Raw genomic sequence first — 21,261 nt, 5'->3', positions numbered from 1 at the left:
TCACAAACAAACTCATAACACAATCATTGTCAGAAAACAACAACCCTTGGCAAACCACACACACAAGAGATAAAGCATACATTTTCTTTCTTTTATTATATCAAATTTTAACAAATATTTGTTATACACAAACATAAAATAAAATCATTAATTTTATACATAAAAGACAGGATTATCTAAGAATTATTTTACTTTAGTTTTGTTTGACACGTAAAGTTTCTCACTCTGTAGGTCGCCGACCCGTCACTGTTTGTGTGTACCCACACAGTTAACGCCGCACTACTGTGGACCCAACTTTGGTTACATTTCTACTTCTTCTGACTTTCACTTTAACTTATTTCTTATTCAAATTTTGTAGATTTTTTTTTTTAACTTAACTAAGTTTTGAAATTTTTAATTAAGTTTTTATTACACTTATAATTTATTAAAGTTTTAAATTGTTTTAATTAAGTTTCTATAGTTAAATTTTACTGCTAATATATGCCACTTATCTTAAAATTATAAAATATAAAATTAAAAAATTTAAAATTACAAAAAATTTAAAATTTAAAATTATAAAATTATGAAATACATAAATTATAATATTATAAATTTTAAAAACTATTAAATCTATAAAATGAAAACACTAAAAGAATAAAAATATTAAAAAATTACAAAAATAAAAATAATAAAATTAAAAATTTTAAAATATAAAATTACAAAACTAAAAATAAAAAATTATAGAATTATAGAGTTATAGAGTTATAGAGTTATAGAGTTATAGAGTTATAGAGTTATATAGAGTTATAGAGTTATAGAGTTATAGAGTTATAGAGATATAGAATTATAGAATTTAATTTAATTAAAATTTAATTTATAATTTATTAAACTAAATTTAGTTATACTTAAAATTTAATTTATATTTAATTTAATTTGTAATATATTTTAGTTTTTTATAATTTTATTTTAAAAATTTTAAAAATATAATTTTTCCGTCGACCGGTTAATCATAATCACTTTTATCTAGTGAATCTACGTTTTGTATTACATTACTAAAGGCTAACTTGCTTTTCGATATAATATCCAACAAAATATGTTTTTATTCTGTCCATTTTTCTAGATACACTATTTCTTTGTTCAAGTCTTGGTCTTTATTTCGTTATCCCTGTTAATATCCTATATTTCCATTTTTCTTTTTGTTTTGTTTTTCACATTTTTTATTTATTTATATCATATCATTCTTTGAAATATTCTTGTCTTGATATCCTTCTTTGATATTCTACATTTAACACTTAATTTTTGAATATCAATTTCAGTTATGTTAACTGAACAAATACATTGATAAATATTGACAATTACCCGACAAAAAGTTTGTTTTATTGTTTATGTGTATACATTTTTCTTTCTTCAATTTGTTTTCAGTATATTATCAAGATTGACTCTCCTTTCACACCCGTGATTTGATTTCGTAAAGATTAAAAAAATATTCATATTCTACTAATGAAATAGTTAATCATTTTCAATAAGGTAGTTAATTAAACTTATCTTTCCCCTCAATTTCGGTGAAGCTATAGAATTAAGTATAATAGAAAAATCACATATACTTATAATTTTTTTGTCTAGTAATATTTTATAATTTTCAACTTAAATTATATATTTTTAGAAGTTTTATAAATTACATAATTACTTTGAGTGGTTGATTCATTATGTAACATCTCAATTATATCACAAATATATATTATGGTAGTCCCCAATTATGATATAGGAGAAAAGTTAGGAGTTAAACTTGCAACTAAAGTCTTAAGAATTACAGTCATCTTCAAAAGAAGCCATAATTTAGAACTTTATGTACTAAAGAGTATTTCAAAATACATGAAATAACTAAGAAAATCCTAAGGAGTCTAGGCTGCAACATCATCACCCTCCAATGCCCGCTCCAGGGGTACCTCATCGCCCTCTACTCACATCCAAGTGGATGATCATTGCAAAAGAAGCACACAACACAAGCAAGACATAAACAAGCAGAAATGGTGAGTTAGATATACAAAAATCATGTTATACTATCACAAACAACATGCAAAATTCATTCAAGCATACTGAATTGCACTACAAGACTTGTTACACTTTAAACCGACTCGTCCAGACTTAGAATGATAGTCGAGTTATGGCGGGTCTTGCACTCATGGTGGCTTATGATACTTGGGTTCCCCACACACTCACGAGGTTAGCTTGTTCTGGGCCTTGAGGCGTACTGGAAGCCCTCAAGACTAAGACCTCTTGTCACTCCTCACCACATCGTTCAATCCTCTCTACGTGAGAAGAAAGACCATTGGAGTTTCAGGATGACCCCAAGACTGAGCTCCTACTTTCATTCTAAATAACTAAGGGCACCACCATGGATCTTCTCCTTGAAGATCATGGAATTACGTCCATCAACCATACTTTTAAAACCACATACTTTGAATCACCAATCATACCTTTGAATCACACACACTTTCATTTTAATAGTATACAACATGTTTGAATCCATCATACAATATAATCTGCTCCAACACATACTTCACACACCATACAACATTCAACTCTGTGTGAAACAATACAAAAGAAAAGATAGAGAATAAAACCCTGAACGTTTCGCACAGCGCACCCCTTCGCACAGCCAGACTGAGAGTGTTTCGCACAGCGCACAATATTCACAAGGCGAGATAGGATGGTCTCGCACAGCGTACCCCCCCTAATTCGCCATGCGACTTAACTCGCAGCATGCATCAGACTTTCAACCTCTCGCATAGTGCACCCAAGTCGCTGTGCGAGAGCCTAGACATGGACCAACCCCCGTAAAACTCTCGCTTTGTGCCCAATTCGCCTTTCGAATTAAACTGGCAGTGACTCCAAGTCACCTCCAGTCGCATAGCGACCAAATTCGCTATGCGAATCGCCAGACAGAGAGCAGCACCCTCTAGTCATTCGCACAACGCACCAGCTCGCACAACGAATGACTTAAACAGAGAGCACCTTCTGTAGGGAACGCAAATTCTGCAGAATCATGCACTCATACCAGCCCTCACCATTTCTTCTAACACCCTTAATTCATGTTTTACACCTAATTAAACTTGTCTAGATGTTTCTAAACCCTTCTAATATAATTTTAAGGTAATTACAACTCAACTATTACTCCTAAACATCAATTATCACCACTTGAGGACACCAAACCCAATTCTAACACTTTACACTTATTTGTACCACTTTGGTGACTCAAACAAGTCATAATACACTGGTTAAGACTGCCCCAACAGAGCACAATAGCCCCTGACCTCTAACTCTCAAAATCACTACCTCACTTCCTCTATAATAACCTAAAACACTACCAATCCTCTTTACTTTCAACATAACAGCTACTATCTTGGAATATACCCATCTCACATCCTCAATTGCAGTTACACAACACGTTTAAATCAATTCACAAGCAATAGTTCACAGATTCACAGATGAACATACCAATACATATAATCTCATTTACTCATAACTTAACATACAACCCAAACAACCGAATTAATACATAACTCAGTATATTCACATACATGCAACTAATTAATAAGAAGTATTCTAGCTCCCCTTACCTTAGAGATGCCACAACACAGCTCATTGGAATGCCCTAACACTACCCCGAGTTGTGAGTAACCTAGACAACACCCTACACACCACCACTTGGTGATTAAGAACAACTCTTAGAGCTAGAGTTTGACAGAAACATGAAGAAGTACATTTCTAGTTACATGCAACCAACAGAATCACATGTTCTAGGTTCGAAAACAACGAAGCACTGGATAAAGCCACTTACCCGACTAAGACCCAAAACTGATCGGTTGGTTTTGAAAATCTCTACGTTGTGGATGCTTGGGCACCACCTGATCAGAAATCAAACGGTTCAGAGAAGAGATTTAGTAGAGAGAAGGTAAAGAAAAGAGGAAGAACTGATTTCTAGAGAGAGAGTAGAAGTAGGCTAATGAACCAGGTTTGTCCAAAAATATATTTTATACTCAAATAGAGATCTGATTCTATTAGTCTAATATATACTAATTCACTCCTTTAAATCCCAAAATTTTTAGGTTCTCACACATTACCATAAGAATAAAAATTTATCCTTATTGTTATCAAAATTTAATTATTATTTTTATTAAAAATACATATTAAAAATTAACCATAATTCATTATTTTATAATTTTATGATAAAAACTTTAAAGACTTACAAACATATGTTAAATGCCTTGATTGAAAGAGAACTCAAGGTAAATAATGTATATACATTAAAAACGATGTAAAAGAATAGCATAAATATAACTTGTACATTTAAAATGATAAAAAAATCAAATGAAAAAAGAAATGAACAGAAGAATAAATCAGATCTAAGTTCAATAAAAAAACAACTTAATGGAAACTATTTTTGATGAAATAAAAAATAAACATGATAAATAAAGGTATCCATGAAAGATAAAGTTAGTAATTTTCATTAATCATAACTACAGGTTATCTTTAAGTTTTTAATATTTGTGTGATGTATTTGTCATATTAAATAGAACTTTTGGGTCACTCTATTTCTACATATTTTAGAGAGCTAGGAAAACTCTAATAAATTCATGACATATTCATATTTGATTTCTAGGCAAAGATGAAGTGTTATTATTTTATATTTAAATATGCAACTTCTTCATGTTTGTGTAAAGTTTGTTTTTACTTCATTTGTTTTATTAATTGTTTATATTAATTATTTACATTCTCTTCCTTTGTTTTGAAAGTCTAATGAACTTTCATCCAAAAAAGATGATGGGAACGGATGGAGACTGGTATCAGTGCATATGACCCACTAGGTGAGTATGTATGAATGACTTTCACCAAAAAAACAAAACAAACAAAATAAAATAATTTCAAGGGCTCAATTATTTGGCACTAACAAATTTGTTAATGCAAATTAGATGGGTGTTGACAAATAAATTACTTGATATATATATAATGCTAATTGATTGCATGAAATTGTTGAAGCAAGAAGCACACCCATCATTCCATTTATTTCATACCTAAACAATTGAGGCAACTCAACACATTGGAAAAAAAAGAAAAGTGGCCAAGGCCTATTGCAAATTGTGATTCTCATGGGTCACTTTCATCCTAAATGCTTCTGACCATAAGCATAATAAGTTTCACTATGATACCATACCCATGGTCTAGACATGTATCATGCAAAGGGATGAGAATGTTGAGGAAGAAGGATGGACTAATGTTAACTTTCAATGCCTCAACCAACAACTCTCAATTCATTTCTTTATCTTTTTCTATCTTTTATATCTATATACTTATATGTGATTCATTTTGTTTATTTTTAAAAGTAAAGGTTAATGTATATTTTTCTATTCAAATATATTCTTTTTTAAAATGTTGTGTTTTGATCTTAAACTAAATTACTTATCTCAGCCTATGCACTTCATAAAAGTTATCTAAAACATTCTTTTTAACCTATATTTCAAGTGACTTTCATAAAATATAGTTAATGATGTGATTGATGCAAATCCTATTATTAAGTTTACAATTTATTTTTTAAGATTTTTGAAGATGATATTAAAGTTCATTTATTTATCTTAATATATTCAATAGTTAACACCGAGATATTTGATGATCTCACATTGATTAAATTTCACATCTCAACTATAATTAAATTAATTGGTAACATTGAGTTAAGTCATTTTGCAAGAGAGAAAAATAAAATAAATACAAAGAGTAAAAAGTTAAGATATTTAATTAAAGAAGAAATTAAAAAAAAAAAATTGTAAATAATAAAATAATTTATTTTGATATCTTACCAAATGTATTAGGTGCATGAATGTTTTAATCAGACGAAAAAATATTCATGTTTTTTCACGAATTGAAATTTGAAATCTTTAACAAAAAATAAAATTACATAACTTGAAATATATGGGAACCATAGATCTATAAAATTTACATTCACAAAATATGATACGAAAGTGAAAGAGATTGAAAGATCAAAATTGTCCAAAACATTCGAGAGGACGAAAAATGCAATCAAAACAACTCAAATTAGAATTATATATGCAGGGAGCATAATTACGCGTTGATAACTTAACTTATATAATTTTTATGTATCGTATTTAATGAAGTAGTTTAAACTTACATTTCATATATTTTTTATTGAATTCAATTATCATATTTTAATGAATTTGGATTTTGTAATTAAGAAAAACGTTTATTCAATCAGTTTTTAAAAACATACAATCAATCATAGTCATTTTATTGTATACAACTACAACTGATTTAACCTAACTCACAATGACACACCTCACATCTCAATCTTATGAAGCTAAATCCATGTAAAAACATACTTTTCATTGTAGCAACGTTGAATTCTATTAACGTTTGACTAATGTTTAATTATTCACAACATTAATTAACTAATTAAACTGAGAAGGGTCAAAGCTATTTTATTGAACCTTTGCCCATAATTAACCTAATGAGGTTTTCCCCCAAAATAAAGAGCACCAAATGAAAACGTGTAATGTTCCTAACCCACTATAAAGCAATGTGCGTTTGTGCCAAAGCACCACAAATGTACGCGCGAATCACTTAACCAACGTGGCCTCATGCAATGTGAATGTGAGTTTGGACCAAACATGCACCAGTCTTTGATTATTTTTTTCATAAAATAAAATATATTAATAGCAGCTAATGCTGATAAAATAACTTGTCGGTCAGTGTACCTCGTTTCAGCCTCAAGTCAAATGATGTATTACACTTCAGCGAAGCAGCAAAGAAAGAATCCTATGACTTCACCGTCTCAAATCCCCTTAAAAAGAATAATCTCGATATAAATATGAAGTTTATTAAGAATAATATAAATAAATAAATATAAAAAATAAAAAAGTTATATCTCAATTTTGTCAAATAGAAAATTGGCACCTTTCTTTTCTTTTTCATGCATCATTAGCTTGACCAAGCTGGCTTTTACCACGTCTAAAAGCCAAAACAGAGCAAAGTTAAAAAAGTGTCATGTGGAATTTTGATGAATAAAACAGATTAGTTGGCAACTTTTTTTTGCTCTTGGTCGAGACCTAATTGGGTGGCTTCTTAAGGACCTTTTCTTCCTATTATTTGTTCTGGACATGAATCATGATTCATATTCTGTTTGCACATTGAAAAATAAATAAAAATGAAAAGCGCGTTCTGGAACTCTGCCAGCAGAGTTAAGCGCGTTTACTTATTTATATGGGAATATTATCCATTACTACTACCACTTCTTTGTAAAAATTATTCCTACTATTTATAGTGGTACTTTCCTGCATGCGCTTTTAACATCACAATCACACCAATGAGTGATTTTTTTTTTTTTATATAATTTTTTAAGCACTGTTCTATCATGCTTTGCAAAACAGTTTACGAGTACTACACCTTTTCTTTTCTGACAAAATAGTTAAACGTAAACTTATGTTTTATTCACTTTTTTAATTTTCAATTTCCGAATCTTTACCATAGCTGTTAAAGAAATTAAGTGGGCTTTCACTCACATAAATGAGAATAACGGTTAATTAATATTGATTTAACTTTTTAATAAAAAATAAATACTAGCAAAATTTTATCTCAATGTAGTGGACAAATAAATATAGTGAATAGAACAACCCTTTATTTGTTTTTGAAATAAATAATTTTAAAACACTTCTAATATATATAATTTTTTTTAATTTTACAAGAAACTTATTACGATTAATATTCAACTATACTTTAAATATTTTTTCTCTCATAAAAACGATTTTAAAAATTAGAAAGTACCTATCTTTTTTGTTTCCCAAAATTTTATAAATTGTTCTTAAAATTAAATATTGAATAAGAGTCTTGTTGGTGCCGATAAAGAGATAATATATATATATATATATATATATATATATATATATATATATTATTTTCCCTATAACATAAAGAAGATTCAATTCATAATTATTTTGAAGCAAAATTATCCTTAATTAAAATAAAGAAGAATTGTATGAATAAATAACTAAAAAATAATTTTTAATTATTTTTTAATGATAATTAATTATCATATGTTTAAGATATTATCTACTTTAAAATATGTCATTTATTACGACTTTATTCTTAAAAACTATCTCAAAGTGAAAGAAAGAAAATAATTGTATAGAATTATATTGAAAAAAAAAGTCTCATATTGTGTCTGGTGGGAACGATTATAAAGATAATTTAAAACGTATATAAATTTATTAGTGTTAAATTAATTAATAATTTCATTTATCTTGATAAATTAAGGAAAAGTGGTTATTTTTTTTTCAATTATGATATGAATGCGTAGGAATTATTATGACTATTATAATTTTGTTTCTTGGACAGTGTTTTGTGTCACGATCCGATCAGTACTAAACCTGCTAGCCTTCATAGAATCACTGTCTCAGACTCTCTCTCTCTCTCTCTCTCTCATTTCTCATTTCTAAAGAACACACTCTCTAATCATTCGAAGAGGCTTGTGAGTGTGAGGGAATAATCAATCACTGATCCACACCAACCAAACCATAACCGAGCACAAACAGCGTGCGTTCTTCTTGTGATTTGTGTTCCAAGCAACCAACCACAGACTCACACACACCCCCTCCATAAATCACTTCCACCATTTCCTTCTTTCTTCTTTTTCATCCCCAAAACAAACAAGGTGCTACTACTACTGCTCTACTATTCATCCTTTTCCTTTCAAATTTCAAATTCTTCATTTTCTTTCTTGATCTCAAGCAAACGCCTTTCCCTTCCCCTAGAAAATGAGCTTGTGCCATGGTTAGTAGTTACTACTACTAGCTTCTGCTTTTCACTGCTCTGTCTTCGTTACTGCACAAATTTTCTTTTTTCTTTTATGGATGTTGGTACGTACCCATTTCAATGCTGGGTCCGTGATGGATCTGATGCGGTGAATTAATTACTGCGGCCTTGTCGTTATTCCCCTGTTTTTGATTCCCTAATGAGAGAAAGTTTGTGTTTTTCTTTTTCTTTTTCTTTTAATTTCTTACTGTATAATAATGCTAAATTAGTTTCGTGACTTCACTGTTTTAAATGCACGCCACCAAGTTTGACGCGGTATTTCCTTTTCTTTTTGTAGGTTTGCATTTGCTTAACTGGAGCCAGATTCTGTAGATGGTTTCAGCCCAATGAATACAATGACGCTGGAGTAACTGACACTCTTCTCCTGTTTTCTGGGTTCTATTGAAGATTTGGTTTTTGTTAAAGTCCAATTGCATCGTGTGATCTGCTTAGCCGACTTCGCCTACTGTGAAATAAGACATTTGTTGTTGTATTTATTGGTTTCTGGGTGGGTTTTGTGGTGTTTCGATAAGAACATTTATTCGTAGGTGAACTTGTTTGTGCTACTTTGGTGATTGGTCAGAGAATGTCTAGGCCTCTGCAAAGAGGTGTGTCTGGTGGGGTTAGGTTCCCTGAGAGTGGCCATGACTTGTGGGACTCCCAATCTAAGGATAAACCAGAAAAGGAAGATTTTGATAAGAGGGGTTCTTCAGATCATAGCCCTTTTGCTTTGAGGTTTCCTTTGAGGTTGCTTCTGGGAAATAATTCTGATTCCAAATATGGCAATGGCATTGGTGAGAATGGTTTTGCATCCGATTCCTTCATCGTTAGCTCCCCGCGGAACCGGCTTAAGCTGATGCTGCTTTCTTTGAAGTTTAGTTTAGTGTTCATAGTTGTTCTGGCTATTACTGGATCTTTTTGGTGGACTTTATCGATTTCATCCTCGTCAAGAGATCACATTTACCATGGTTATAGAAGGCTTCAAGAGAAGCTAGTCTCAGACCTTTTGGATATTGGTGAGTTTTCTCGCGGTCCGTTGAGGTTGAAGGAATCGGAATTCTGTCCTCAGGAATTGGAAAACTTTGTTCCTTGCTACAATGTTTCTGAGAATGTGGAATTGGAAGTTTCTGATAGCAACGAAATTGACCGGCAATGTGGTCATGAGCCTAGGCAGAATTGTTTAGTTCTGCCACCCGTGAATTACAAAATTCCTTTAAGGTGGCCTACTGGAAAAGATGTTATCTGGGTTGCTAATGTGAAGATCACAGCACAGGAAGTTCTTTCTTCTGGAAGCTTGACAAAGAGGTGAGTGACATATCAATGTTTCTCTTGCTTTAAGCTATTTTTGATTGCTAAAGCTTTTGGATGTAATCTAATTACAGGATGATGATGCTGGACGAAGAGCAAATTTCATTTCGTTCAGCCTCTCACATGTTTGATGGTGTAGAAGACTACTCACATCAAATTGCTGAAATGATTGGACTTAGAAATGAATCTTATTTAATACATGCTGGGGTAAATATTTTTGTGCTTTCTCTTGAAATATACTCATGAATTGTTTGTTGCTTGATTTTTTTACGGTCTTTATTGATTATACTTGTATTTCACTAATTTGATACCTTCTCTCTGTCAATTTCATGATACTTAATGGCATATGTTTTACCATAATATATATATTAACTATCTTGATAAAATGAATATTCTTAAAATATTCACTGTGGGCATATAAGATGGTACCTTGTATATGCATAGTTGTTATAAACTAGTTAGGTCTGAAAGTGATGTTATAAAGTGCTTTTTAGGGACTTGTGTTAGATTTTTTTTTATGGGTTTGTGGCATTGGATCTGAACTGAGTTCAGAAAGTGTGGTTGTGATGCTCCTTCCATGAAATCTTATTTGATCGAGAATTTTGGCATCCTAAAATTTGCAGGTTCGAACTATACTAGACATAGGTTGCGGCTATGGTAGCTTTGGAGCACATCTCTTTGACGGTCAGCTTTTAACTATGTGCATTGCAAACTATGAGCCTTCTGGCAGTCAAGTTCAGCTTACTCTCGAGAGGGGTCTTCCTGCTATGATTGCTTCTTTCACTTCGAAGCAGCTGCCATTTCCATCTCTATCCTTTGATATGTTACATTGTGCCAGATGTGGCATTGATTGGGACCAGAAAGGTATCTTCCAACTTTCATTCTATGCTACTTTCTGTTGGATTGGATCAACATGCATCAATCATGTTCTCTACTTATTTGACAACATAGGTGATACATCACATATTATACGTGTTATAGGAAGAGGTTAGTTGTCATAAAATAAGAATAGGATCAACTCCTTGGTTCTTCACCATACGCCTTGTTTTTGTATATGCCTTGATGTATTTCTGGTAAGTTTATTACATTGACTTTTCCGATATTAATAAAATGATTCTAACTGGTATGCCTACAACTCATTGGGAGCATTTCTGATGCAACAGAGCTATTTTTTGCACTGCAGAATTAAGAAAAATGATATGGTACATACTTTAGGAAAAATGTCCATATTTAGTTCTTTGTTAAATGAAGTTTCCCATAGTTAAATGTGCTAAAATAAGTAGAAACCTTTTAATGTTTACTTGCCATTCCTGAAGTATCCAACAGAACCGGGTTTAACTTTTGAAACTCTCCATTCTGTTATCTGTTATAAGGTGTTAACATAAACTCTAAAAATTTGTATCTTCCTTCAGAACCATAACTTTGATTTATGTATAATTGTTATTAATATTTTAGTACCTTGTAACTTAATAATACTCATATTACATGGTGTAGATGGCATGCTCCTGATTGAAGCAGATAGACTTTTAAAACCGGGTGGGTACTTTGTTTGGACATCACCACTAACAAATGCTCGTAACAAAGAGAATCAGAAAAGATGGAAGTTTATACAGGATTTTACATTAACTCTTTGCTGGGAACTCCTGTCGCAACAAGATGAAACTGTAGTATGGAAGAAAACCAGTAAAAAAGGTTGCTATGGTTCAAGGTAATTCTTTCATACATGTACTTGAGAAAAATTATTTGACATTTTTTTTGTCCTGTAAAACAGAATTATAGTTAATAGATTCTATACTATGTATATACAATATGTTTAGAATTTTGAAATGAATGTGACCTGACTCTTAGCTTGGTCTTTTCTTTCTACCAGAAAGTCAGGTTCTGGCCCTTCTTTGTGTGGTAGAGGTATTGACGTGGAGACTCCACATTATCGAGAACTGCAAAACTGCATAGGAGGAATGCAGAGCGCTCGTTGGATTCCAATTGAGAAAAGGGAAAGATGGCCTTCTCGTGCTAACTTGAACAAGAACGAGTTAGCTATATACGGTAATGTTTATGTTCTTAATGATTTGTAGACCACTTTGTGGAAGTGATTGCATTGTAATTGTACTCTCTTGCCGAATCAAATCTCCTATTCATTTGGTTAACTTAATAGGCCTATATTTTTCAATGTACCAGGGTTGCAGCCTGATGAACTTACTGAGGACTCTGACAGCTGGAAAACAGCAGTCCAGAATTATTGGTCTCTTCTGTCACCTTTGATATTCTCTGATCATCCAAAGAGGCCGGGCGATGAGGACCCTTCACCCCCTTACAACATGCTCAGAAACGTGTTGGACATGAATGCCCATTTTGGTGGCTTTAATTCTGCATTGCTGCAAGCTAGAAAGTCTGTGTGGGTGATGAATGTTGTCCCAATAAATGGACCCAATTATCTTCCCTTGATCCAGGACAGAGGATTTGTTGGCGTTCTCCATGATTGGTACTTTAATCTCCTTTGCCCTTTTATTTAAATGACATGCTTGTCTAGTTCAATTACTTTTTTTTTGGTTACCTTGATATAGATTCTCTGTCACATGCTATACTCTTTCTTCCTTCCACCTTTTAAAACTCGATCCGTTGTTATTTTCAAAACCTTCACCTTAATTTCTTGATCCAGGTCTAACTATTTTCAATGGAGGTTTATACCATGTTAACATTTACACCTTGTGAACACAGCTTTTTAATTTTAGTAATGATTCAGCCATCTGACATTTCTAAAATACGTAGTTGAGAGCAAAATTAAAACATGATCATATACAATTTACTTTTCGAATTACATCTGGCTTATAGCCTTGATATGATTTTGTGAAGAATAGTTAGTTGGTAATTATAGTTTCCTTAATAATTTTTATTTTCTATGACTTCTAGGTGTGAGGCTTTTCCGACATACCCTAGAACCTATGACTTGGTGCATGCAGCAGGATTTCTATCCCTTGAAACTGAGCAGCACAGGTGTACCATGGTTGACATGTTCCTTGAAATTGACAGAATACTTCGCCCAGAGGTATGTCAATTTAGCACTGTTGAACCAAAACTGCTATAAGATTAGCTCATAAAGTACTGCATCAATATTTTATGCAGTTTGTTCTGTAAAATGTGGATGAACTTTGAATCAGGCAACCCTTCTATTGTGTACATTGTTGATTGAGTGTGATCAGTATGTTCATATAAAATACTTTTTTAAACAAGTAAAAATGTTTCATGATTTCATCCCCTTCAAGGACTTTTGATATGCTGACACTGGTCATGTGTGCAGGGTTGGGTTATAATTCGTGACACAGTTCCCTTAATAGAATCAGCCAGAGCTCTAACAGCACAGCTGAAGTGGGATGCAAGAGTGGTAGAAATTGAAAGTGACAGTGATCAGAGACTCCTGATCTGCCAGAAACCTTTCTTTAAGAGACAGGCAAGCTAAAAAATTGGAGGCCTGAAGAAATTAGATCAATATATATACATATATCTATATATATATATATATTCATTTCCATAATGACCATAAAGCTCCAAAATACAAAGTGGGGGGTTCAAAATTTTGGACAAAAGAACACAACATATAGAGGAAACTGTATCTTCCTCAATGATACCACCACATCACCTATGTAACCGTAAGGTGTGCATAGGACCATGTAATTACCAAACAAGCCACAGAGCAGATGAGAAAGTAGTATACTGGTAGGTTAATTTACTTTTTCATGTGATGTCTGATTAGAGTTACACAGTGACAGAATCAATATTAAGATTGGGAACATGGTGAGAAAATAAGTTATTGTTGTACAATGCTCTGTGGTTGATTACCCCTTATAGAATATTTTTCTGCTACTCTTCATAAGTTATTGAATGTCTCTTGTATAAGCTTTGGCAAAACTACACTTCATAGTTTGTCAATGTTTATAATGTTAAATCAAAATGCTATTGTTGATCAGTCCATTACAGATTGTAACAAGACATCTGCATATAGATGTTTGTTTGGCATTAGTAATTTAAGGAAAATTATAATTTGTGTAAGTAATTTTCTTAAAATAAAAGTAAAATGGTGAAAAAGTGAAGTGGAGATTATAAATCATTATGAAAAATGACTTTCATGTCTATGAAAACTTAATGAACCTAACTTTGAGGGAAAAAAATTTAGGAGAAAAAAGTATGATTGAAAGTTAAAAATAGTCTATATATGAATTAAAAGTTAAAATTTTTAAAAAAATCATGTGGATGAATTTTTTCTCTTGAAACGTTCATTGATAAATTTGTTCAAACATATCATATTAAAAAATTTCAACCATTTTTCAAAAACAGTTTTATAAAATTGTACCAAATACAAAAGATTTTTGATAACACAATTGCATGAAAAGTACTGTGTTATAAGTTGTTATGACGAGGGTCTTAATCAGATGCACTTTTAAATGTTAATATTATCACAATTTCCGAAAAATAAAAGATATCGTGGTAGATGTGTAAACATAGGATGGGTAAAAGATATCACAATTTTCGAATATATATTAGTTTCAAAAAAAAGATTCAAAAGCTTTGAATGATGACACGCTTTATTATTCTAGCAAAGGTACCATTCTTGATATTTTAAAATACATGCAAGTACATAATTTTAAAATACAATTCTTCATTCAAATTCTTTAAACTACAATTACAGAATATAATACTTTTTACTAATGAAAAAACATCCAGAAGTGCGCAAACATAGGATACCCGTTAGTTTTTATCATAATTAAGTGATAATATCTTGTCAATTTATTTTTTTAATTTCCATTTTTGGATGAATTTATTTTACTTCTTCTTTAATAATTAAATTAAAAAGAATCTATCTATTTTTATTGTAATAAATATAGGCTCGTCTTATTGGATGTAGAAGGCTTTTCCTTCTAAACAATTCCAAATCTTATCTGATGATAATGAGAAGGACATTTTTTGTTGGAATAAATATGAGAAGGACTTTGCACCCATATGAATTATGATCTTATTTAACAGGAATATGAAATGACAGCTTCTCCTAATTCAAATTTAAATAAAACTGACATTGATTTCTTTAATATATAAAAAGTTAACACAGTATAATAGTATATACTTTTATTTCTTATTTCCATTTCTTTCCTTTTCACATATAAGCATTTAATCAATAAAACCCAAGTTTTTGAACAAAATCTTCTTAATTTTCTTGTTCGCAAGACCTTAAAGAAGTTTTATAAAATAAATAAGTATTGCTATGGAAAACATCAAAACCGACCTTAGCTCAGTTGGTAGAGCGGAGGACTGTAGTAGGTAAATGCCTGATAGCTATCCTTAGGTCGCTGGTTCGAATCCGGCAGGTCGGAGTTACATTTTTAATTTTGCCTTATAAATGAACTCTGTGTAGTCTTTAATATAAATTTAATAATTAATAATATAACCGACCTTAGCTCAGTTGGTAGAGCGGAGGACTGTAGTGGGTATTATACCTGATAGTTATCCTTAGGTCGCTGGTTCGAATCCGGCAGGTCGGATTTTGTTTGTTTTTTATTTTTGTCCTCTTACTTTTATATTATAATTTTCTTTTTACTCTTTAACTAATTAAAACTAATCAGAAACTTTATGCACTGTTCTGTTGAAAGAAAGCTTACTAAAAATGTTAATGAGTTTGGAAATTGTTCGGCACCACTGAAGAATTCCACTAATCAGTCGCCATAAAATTTACGAATCTACTTTAAATCTTCAATGTGCAACTTTGATATGATTCTTTAAAAGAGCGCACACTCCTGCTAGTGCTGGAATCATTTATTTATACTCTAAAAGCAAATTAATTGACTGATATTAAAGAAAGACTAATCAGTGCATTAGATGAAACTCGTACACCCTCTCTGACAAGGGCTGTGGATTTTTGTGGTGTCCTACATCAGATACTTTATAGCATCTGAACTGAATTTTTTCATCATGCCTTGTTCTTCAGATAATTTAAGAGTGATGATTGATACCAATGGGCCACCCAATTATTCAATTTGTATATTTTCCATAGAATTTCTGAAACCCAGATGATCATATATCATATCAAGTTCCACACACCAAAGTTGGAGACAAAGAAGAGTCCATTACTTCAAAACTTGACAATGTTACAATCAAAAAACATTTCAAAAGTTCAGACTGTAGGATGAAAGCAAATAATGGCTTTCACATATAAGTCTGACACACTCCCTCATGTTAGAGCCCTTTGGGCTTGATGCCACTACATGATTATGGATCATTTTATCAAAAAAACAAATCAAGAGGCAGCAATACCTATAACACATTTTCCTCTGGTGTAACATTGCAAAGAAAAGAACCATATGAAACATGTCCCATTGAGTTGTTCCTTCTACAAGCACTAAAAACCGATTTTTCACCTCCTTGTTCGGTTCGTGCTTTTGTGGGAAGCACTTGCACTTCTTCTATACCCTTTGGAAAGAGTTGATCCTCCATGAGTAGGTTTTCTTATTGATCTTTTGTCACAGCTCCGCGTGCTGTTCCCAAGGGCAGTTCTGGCAACACTGTCACTTAATATTTCGCGTGTCCTTTGAGCCTTGAGTGGTTGTTTGTTAAGGTACACCAAATTTGGAAGAAGACCAGAGACTGCTTTAGTTAGCTCGCCATAGCTGATGTTTCTTTCAATTGGATTTCCCAGCAGATTAAGAGCCTTAAGTGAGTTGTAGTTAGCTACTAGCTGGCCTATTGCTTTTGTTGTTGTGATCTTGTTGAAGCTCAAATCTAGAAGTGTTAGTTTCAATAGCCTGTGTAGCCCTTCAGCATCACTTATCTTGTTCCCCACAAGATATAGTTCTTTGACAAGTGTGCAACTTGACAAACCTGACAAACCACACAATGAAATGGAAAAAACTGAAAATGAAGGCTAAACAAATTTGAAATGCTAACATCTTTGTGCATCAACTTATATCAAAGCTAACCTTGTCCAATTCTCGAGATGCGGTTGTAACTCAGGTCAATTACCCGCAACTTGGTCAATTCTCTGAGGCCGTCAAGAGTGCTGATCTTGTTTCTTGACAAGTTAAGTGTTTGAATACCCTTTGGTAGAAATCCCGGTGAGATGTGAGCTGCATGGTCAACGTTAAGAAATGAATCAGTAAATGCAGTTAGTGATTGAATTATTGATGTTGCATCAAGTGCTACATTCTAGTTCCAAGTTGTACCTATGAAATTGTTTGACAGGTTGACAGAGCGGAGATTGGATAAGTGTGAAATAGCAGGGATGGCTTTTACACCAATACCAGATATGTGAGCAATAGATGAAGCTGGATTTAGAGACTGGACTACACTAATGGCAGTTAAAGTCTCTTTTGAAAAATTGGCGTCTGCATAAGTCAACTGAGATGTGGCTCTCATCATTGTTCCACCAGTATCAGGGGAAGGTGGGAAGGTTATGCTTCTGCCATTGTCAACATCAAAATCATCCTCAGGAAGTAGTTGTTGAATTTCAAGACCTTTCACCCATGCATCCACTCTGGCAAAAGAGGATGATGACGCTTTGGAGAAAGCAAGCCATTGGTCACTTTGAAACCTGCTCCCCTTTTTATTATCTGTACTTTTACCAGTTCTTCTTTTGTTAAAGGATTCTGCAGTAATTGAACCAGAGGATTTCACAGGCCTCATTGTCTTTCCTTGTTTTGGTTCAAGGGTGTCTGAAGAGTACCCACTATTTAATGCAGCACTGGCAGGAACCAGCGTTGAATTGCCAGAGAAAGTTCTGTGTATGTTCCTGTGGCTCCGCAGGATCATTTTCCACCACAATTTTTTCTTTCCAGAAGGAAGTAACTGACTTGAAGAATGCCTTTTCAGCACTACTCTATCAGCACTGTAGTGACTCTTCACTGACCAAGGGCTTTCAAGATTAACCATTGCTGATAATTCCTTAAAATTATCAAAAGGCTTTGACTTTAAAGCTGTCAAAAAACGAGTTTTCGTACCATGCTCATCAAACTTTTCAAGGTTAGAGAAGTGTCTCTTGAACTTTGCAGAAGTCCACAAATCAGCTTTGCGAATCCCAGGATCACTGACGAGTCCACTTTCGGTTGTTTCAACACTCTTTTGGCTGTATTTGTCGGTTCTGTCATCCGATTCTTCGTTGACTTGATTTTCATACAAAATAGGATACTCTATTTCTTTATCAGTGGCACCATATCCTTTGTCTGCAACAGCTTCATGATCTTGGAGATCAAAATCAGAGATTTCCCTCTTGATCTTCAGTGAATCTTCATCCTCATCTTCCCGTTCATAAGCCTCCTGTACTTCAGCCTCCACACAAGTATCAGGACTCATAACCCCTGAATTGAAACTTGAATTTTTGGGAATACCATTGGATAATGTGGCATCAAAAGTGGTTGGCACTGATGCTATTTTTGAAGATTGTAGTTTGGCAAGTAGAGTGCTAAAATCTTCCTTTGAAGACCTTCCACTTCCCTGAATAAACAAACAAAATTGAGATAATATAAATTCAATCACAATTCACAAGTTTTATAGGAACTCCATAAAACAAAACAAGAGACACAAATCCTAATTGACTTTCTTACCTTGTATTTCTCCTTCCTTACAGTCAAAATAGAGAAGCACATAGCCATGATTGCCACCAAAAGATAAGGTTTGTTCCAACCCTTCAATTTTATCTTCTCTATGGCTTTTGAGTCGGTTGCACTTTCTTATAAGCAATCCTAGACAGCTTTCCACATAAATCTACAATTTTCTTCCTTTCACAACAATACAAAAAAACACACTAGTAGTTCAGCAATCACATTGAACCAAATGTTAGCCATAATCAATGGGAAGGCGCTGGAGAAGAGAAAACACTCTCTCTGAGCAAATCAGAAAACCAGAAAGAAAAAGACCAAAGCCTATTCCGGTTTGTGAAGATATCTCTAGAGAGTTGGCCAGAGTTCTGTGTGTCCACAGTCCACAATATCTTCCTCTCCAAACAGGCCTATACCCAGTTGAAGAACAATAATAAAAAAACAAGCAAATAAATGTGCCAAACATTCATCTCATGAAATCCCAAATGAAACAATGAAAATCAGATAATAACTTCATAAACACTCTAAACTATATACACCTCTGAGATACAATAAGAAGAAGAATGAAGTGGCTAAATGAATACAAGACTTGAATGATTGAAACACAAGTCAAAAGGGATGATACACACCCTAATGCCTCCTCTGCTCATGATTCTAAAGCAGGCACAACCACACGAAAATTGCGGCGAGAATTGGTAGCATTAGTGCAGAAAAGACGAACCTTGTAAAGTAGAACAGAGCCAGCTCCTCAAAGACAACAATAACCTCTCAAACAGTATCTGTGCTTTTGCTCGGGAATCTTCAAAAGCTTTGGGATGCTCAATAGTTATAAAGTTAAGATTGTGTTATGTGGTGTCGTCACGTGATGTCGTGTAAGAAATGCAAATGCAAAACACCAGACGAAGAGAAACATAGAGAGGTAGTTAGTATTTATCGTTAAGAATGAGAAAGAAAAAAAAGAGAAAGAGAAAGAGGTTTTTTCTATCTTTCTAGTTTGTACCTGTGAAATCACGGAAAGAGGGACGTGTGATATTCTAATAATTTAGTGTGTATATGCCACACACATGTAGGCCATGCATAACTCAGTATTTATATTCTTCAAAATTCTCTATCACCTTTTTTTCTCTCTCACTTCTGCAGCATAACACCAAAATTTAATTGGCTTCATTATCGATTTTGAAGTCCGAGCAAATTTATGATCAACTTTAGAGTCTGTTCAAACTTAAATTGCCATTACTCCCTTATTTATATAAGTTTTACTCACTTTTTACTCTTACTATATTAACTAAAATGTTTTCTGTGTATTTTTCAATATCAGATTGTTTATTTTATTCCTTTTTTTTTTCTCAGCTGTCTCTCTATTTGTAAACATTTTGTGTGTCCAATTGCGTGTGGTTAATGAAAAGTATATTTTTTTTGGTGAGTTTTCTGTCTTCAATCGCTATTATACCAAGTATTGTACCTTTTCATGTAGATCCTTTTCTGTGTGCAATTGTGTGAATAATAAAAAGGTGTGTATTTTTTTCTTTATGATTTCTCTTTATTTTTTATATGTTCTTTTAAAGATAAAATAGTAATAAAAATTATCTTTTAATGTTTTTTAAAAATAAAATTGTGATAGAATTTTAATTTTTAAGTCGGATAATATGTTGATTGAATTTAAAGATTCTGAACAAGGAGTTTTTCTCTCTTCGGTCACTAATGTTTAGATATTTTTTCAGTACAATATGAGTAATATAAAGGTGTATTTTTCTTTTTATGGTTTCTCTCCTTTTCAATCACTAAAATACTAACCACTATTCCTTTTCGTGTAGATGTAGATATTTTTCAGTGTACATTTTGTGTGATTAATAAAAAAGTATTTTTTCTTTTCATGATTGTAAGAATGATACCTTTTACTCTGCAATTGCGTCTGATTAATAAAAAGGTGTGTTTTCTTTTTATGGGTTTTTATTCCTCTTCAATCTCTAACTACATATATTCCATTGCATATTTTAAATTACTATTTTATAAAGGAAATTACTCAGTGGTTATAACAAATAGTAATAATTAATTAGTTTTTGTTTTTGTAAAATTCAGGTGTGTTAAACTTTATTATTAAAGATTGAGATTAAAAACAATTTATTTTCTTTTATATTTATTAAAAACACTTAAGCATATATTTATTATAAACACTTAAGTGTGGCGTATGAAATATGATTCCAAATAATATATTTAAGCATGTTTTTTATATGTAATTTAGTTACAAATTAGTTAGGTCAATCATATGAGTGTTAGGTTCAAAAGGCTAACATCTTCAATCTCAAGCATGAGTGCTTCTGTATGCACCTCATCAGTCTCTTCTTACACCTTTCAATTTTTTTATTATTCCAACGGTGCCCCTGTCAGAACCACATAATTATAGAGAATCTTTTGACTGTTGTTTGTATGTGGTATTTATGTGTTGTTTGTATGTGCTGGGATGTATTTCTGGGTTGGATGTATTTTTGGATTGGATGGGATGAAGATCGAGACCTTAGTGATTGAGAGGATGTCGGTG

The 21,261-nt window shown here is 32.5% G+C and overlaps 2 protein-coding genes and 2 non-coding genes across 15 annotated transcripts; 3 read left to right on the top strand and 1 right to left on the bottom strand.

Moving 5' to 3' along the window:
• The first annotated feature begins 8,408 nt into the window (after positions 1-8,408).
• On the top strand, positions 8,409-14,052 carry LOC108338267 (probable pectin methyltransferase QUA2). Of its 4 annotated transcripts, none has more exons than XM_017575043.2 (9): positions 8,409-8,698; positions 9,137-10,143; positions 10,221-10,353; positions 10,770-11,010; positions 11,641-11,854; positions 12,017-12,192; positions 12,325-12,628; positions 13,057-13,192; positions 13,445-14,052. In XM_017575043.2, the coding sequence occupies exons 2-9, from the start codon at positions 9,425-9,427 to the stop codon at positions 13,601-13,603; spliced, it is 2,082 nt and encodes a 693-aa protein (XP_017430532.1). In that variant the 5' UTR covers positions 8,409-8,698; positions 9,137-9,424; the 3' UTR covers positions 13,604-14,052. The 4 variants fall into 4 exon arrangements, with proteins under 4 accessions (XP_017430532.1, XP_017430533.1, XP_017430531.1 ...); XM_017575044.2 differs by having other exon boundaries at positions 8,409-8,817; XM_017575042.2 differs by having other exon boundaries at positions 8,409-8,903.
• A 1,364-nt stretch (positions 14,053-15,416) lies between these two features.
• Positions 15,417-15,509, top strand: TRNAY-GUA (transfer RNA tyrosine (anticodon GUA)). The gene is made up of 2 exons: positions 15,417-15,453; positions 15,474-15,509. It is a non-coding gene; the product is annotated as a tRNA-Tyr (tRNA).
• Positions 15,510-15,583: 74 nt separating this feature from the next.
• On the top strand, positions 15,584-15,677 carry TRNAY-GUA (transfer RNA tyrosine (anticodon GUA)). Its single transcript has 2 exons — positions 15,584-15,620; positions 15,642-15,677. It is a non-coding gene; the product is annotated as a tRNA-Tyr (tRNA).
• Positions 15,678-16,238: 561 nt separating this feature from the next.
• On the bottom strand, positions 16,239-19,667 carry LOC108338680 (uncharacterized). 9 transcript variants are annotated; one of them, XM_052880421.1, is made up of 6 exons: positions 19,352-19,666; positions 18,729-19,132; positions 18,126-18,618; positions 17,352-18,029; positions 17,109-17,255; positions 16,239-17,010 (listed from the first exon to the last, which is right to left on the bottom strand). In XM_052880421.1, the coding sequence occupies exons 2-6, from the start codon at positions 18,774-18,776 to the stop codon at positions 16,547-16,549; spliced, it is 1,830 nt and encodes a 609-aa protein (XP_052736381.1). In that variant the 5' UTR covers positions 18,777-19,132; positions 19,352-19,666; the 3' UTR covers positions 16,239-16,546. The 9 variants fall into 9 exon arrangements, with proteins under 9 accessions (XP_052736381.1, XP_017431200.1, XP_017431203.1 ...); XM_017575711.2 differs by having other exon boundaries at positions 17,352-18,618; positions 19,352-19,667; XM_017575714.2 differs by having other exon boundaries at positions 17,352-18,618; positions 18,729-18,902; positions 19,352-19,667.
• Between the last annotated feature and the right edge of the window lie 1,594 nt (positions 19,668-21,261).

Source organism: Vigna angularis, chromosome 7, assembly GCF_016808095.1.
Source record: "Vigna angularis cultivar LongXiaoDou No.4 chromosome 7, ASM1680809v1, whole genome shotgun sequence".
Classification (NCBI taxonomy): domain Eukaryota; kingdom Viridiplantae; phylum Streptophyta; class Magnoliopsida; order Fabales; family Fabaceae; genus Vigna; species Vigna angularis.
This window is presented reverse-complemented; position numbering and strand designations above follow the sequence as displayed.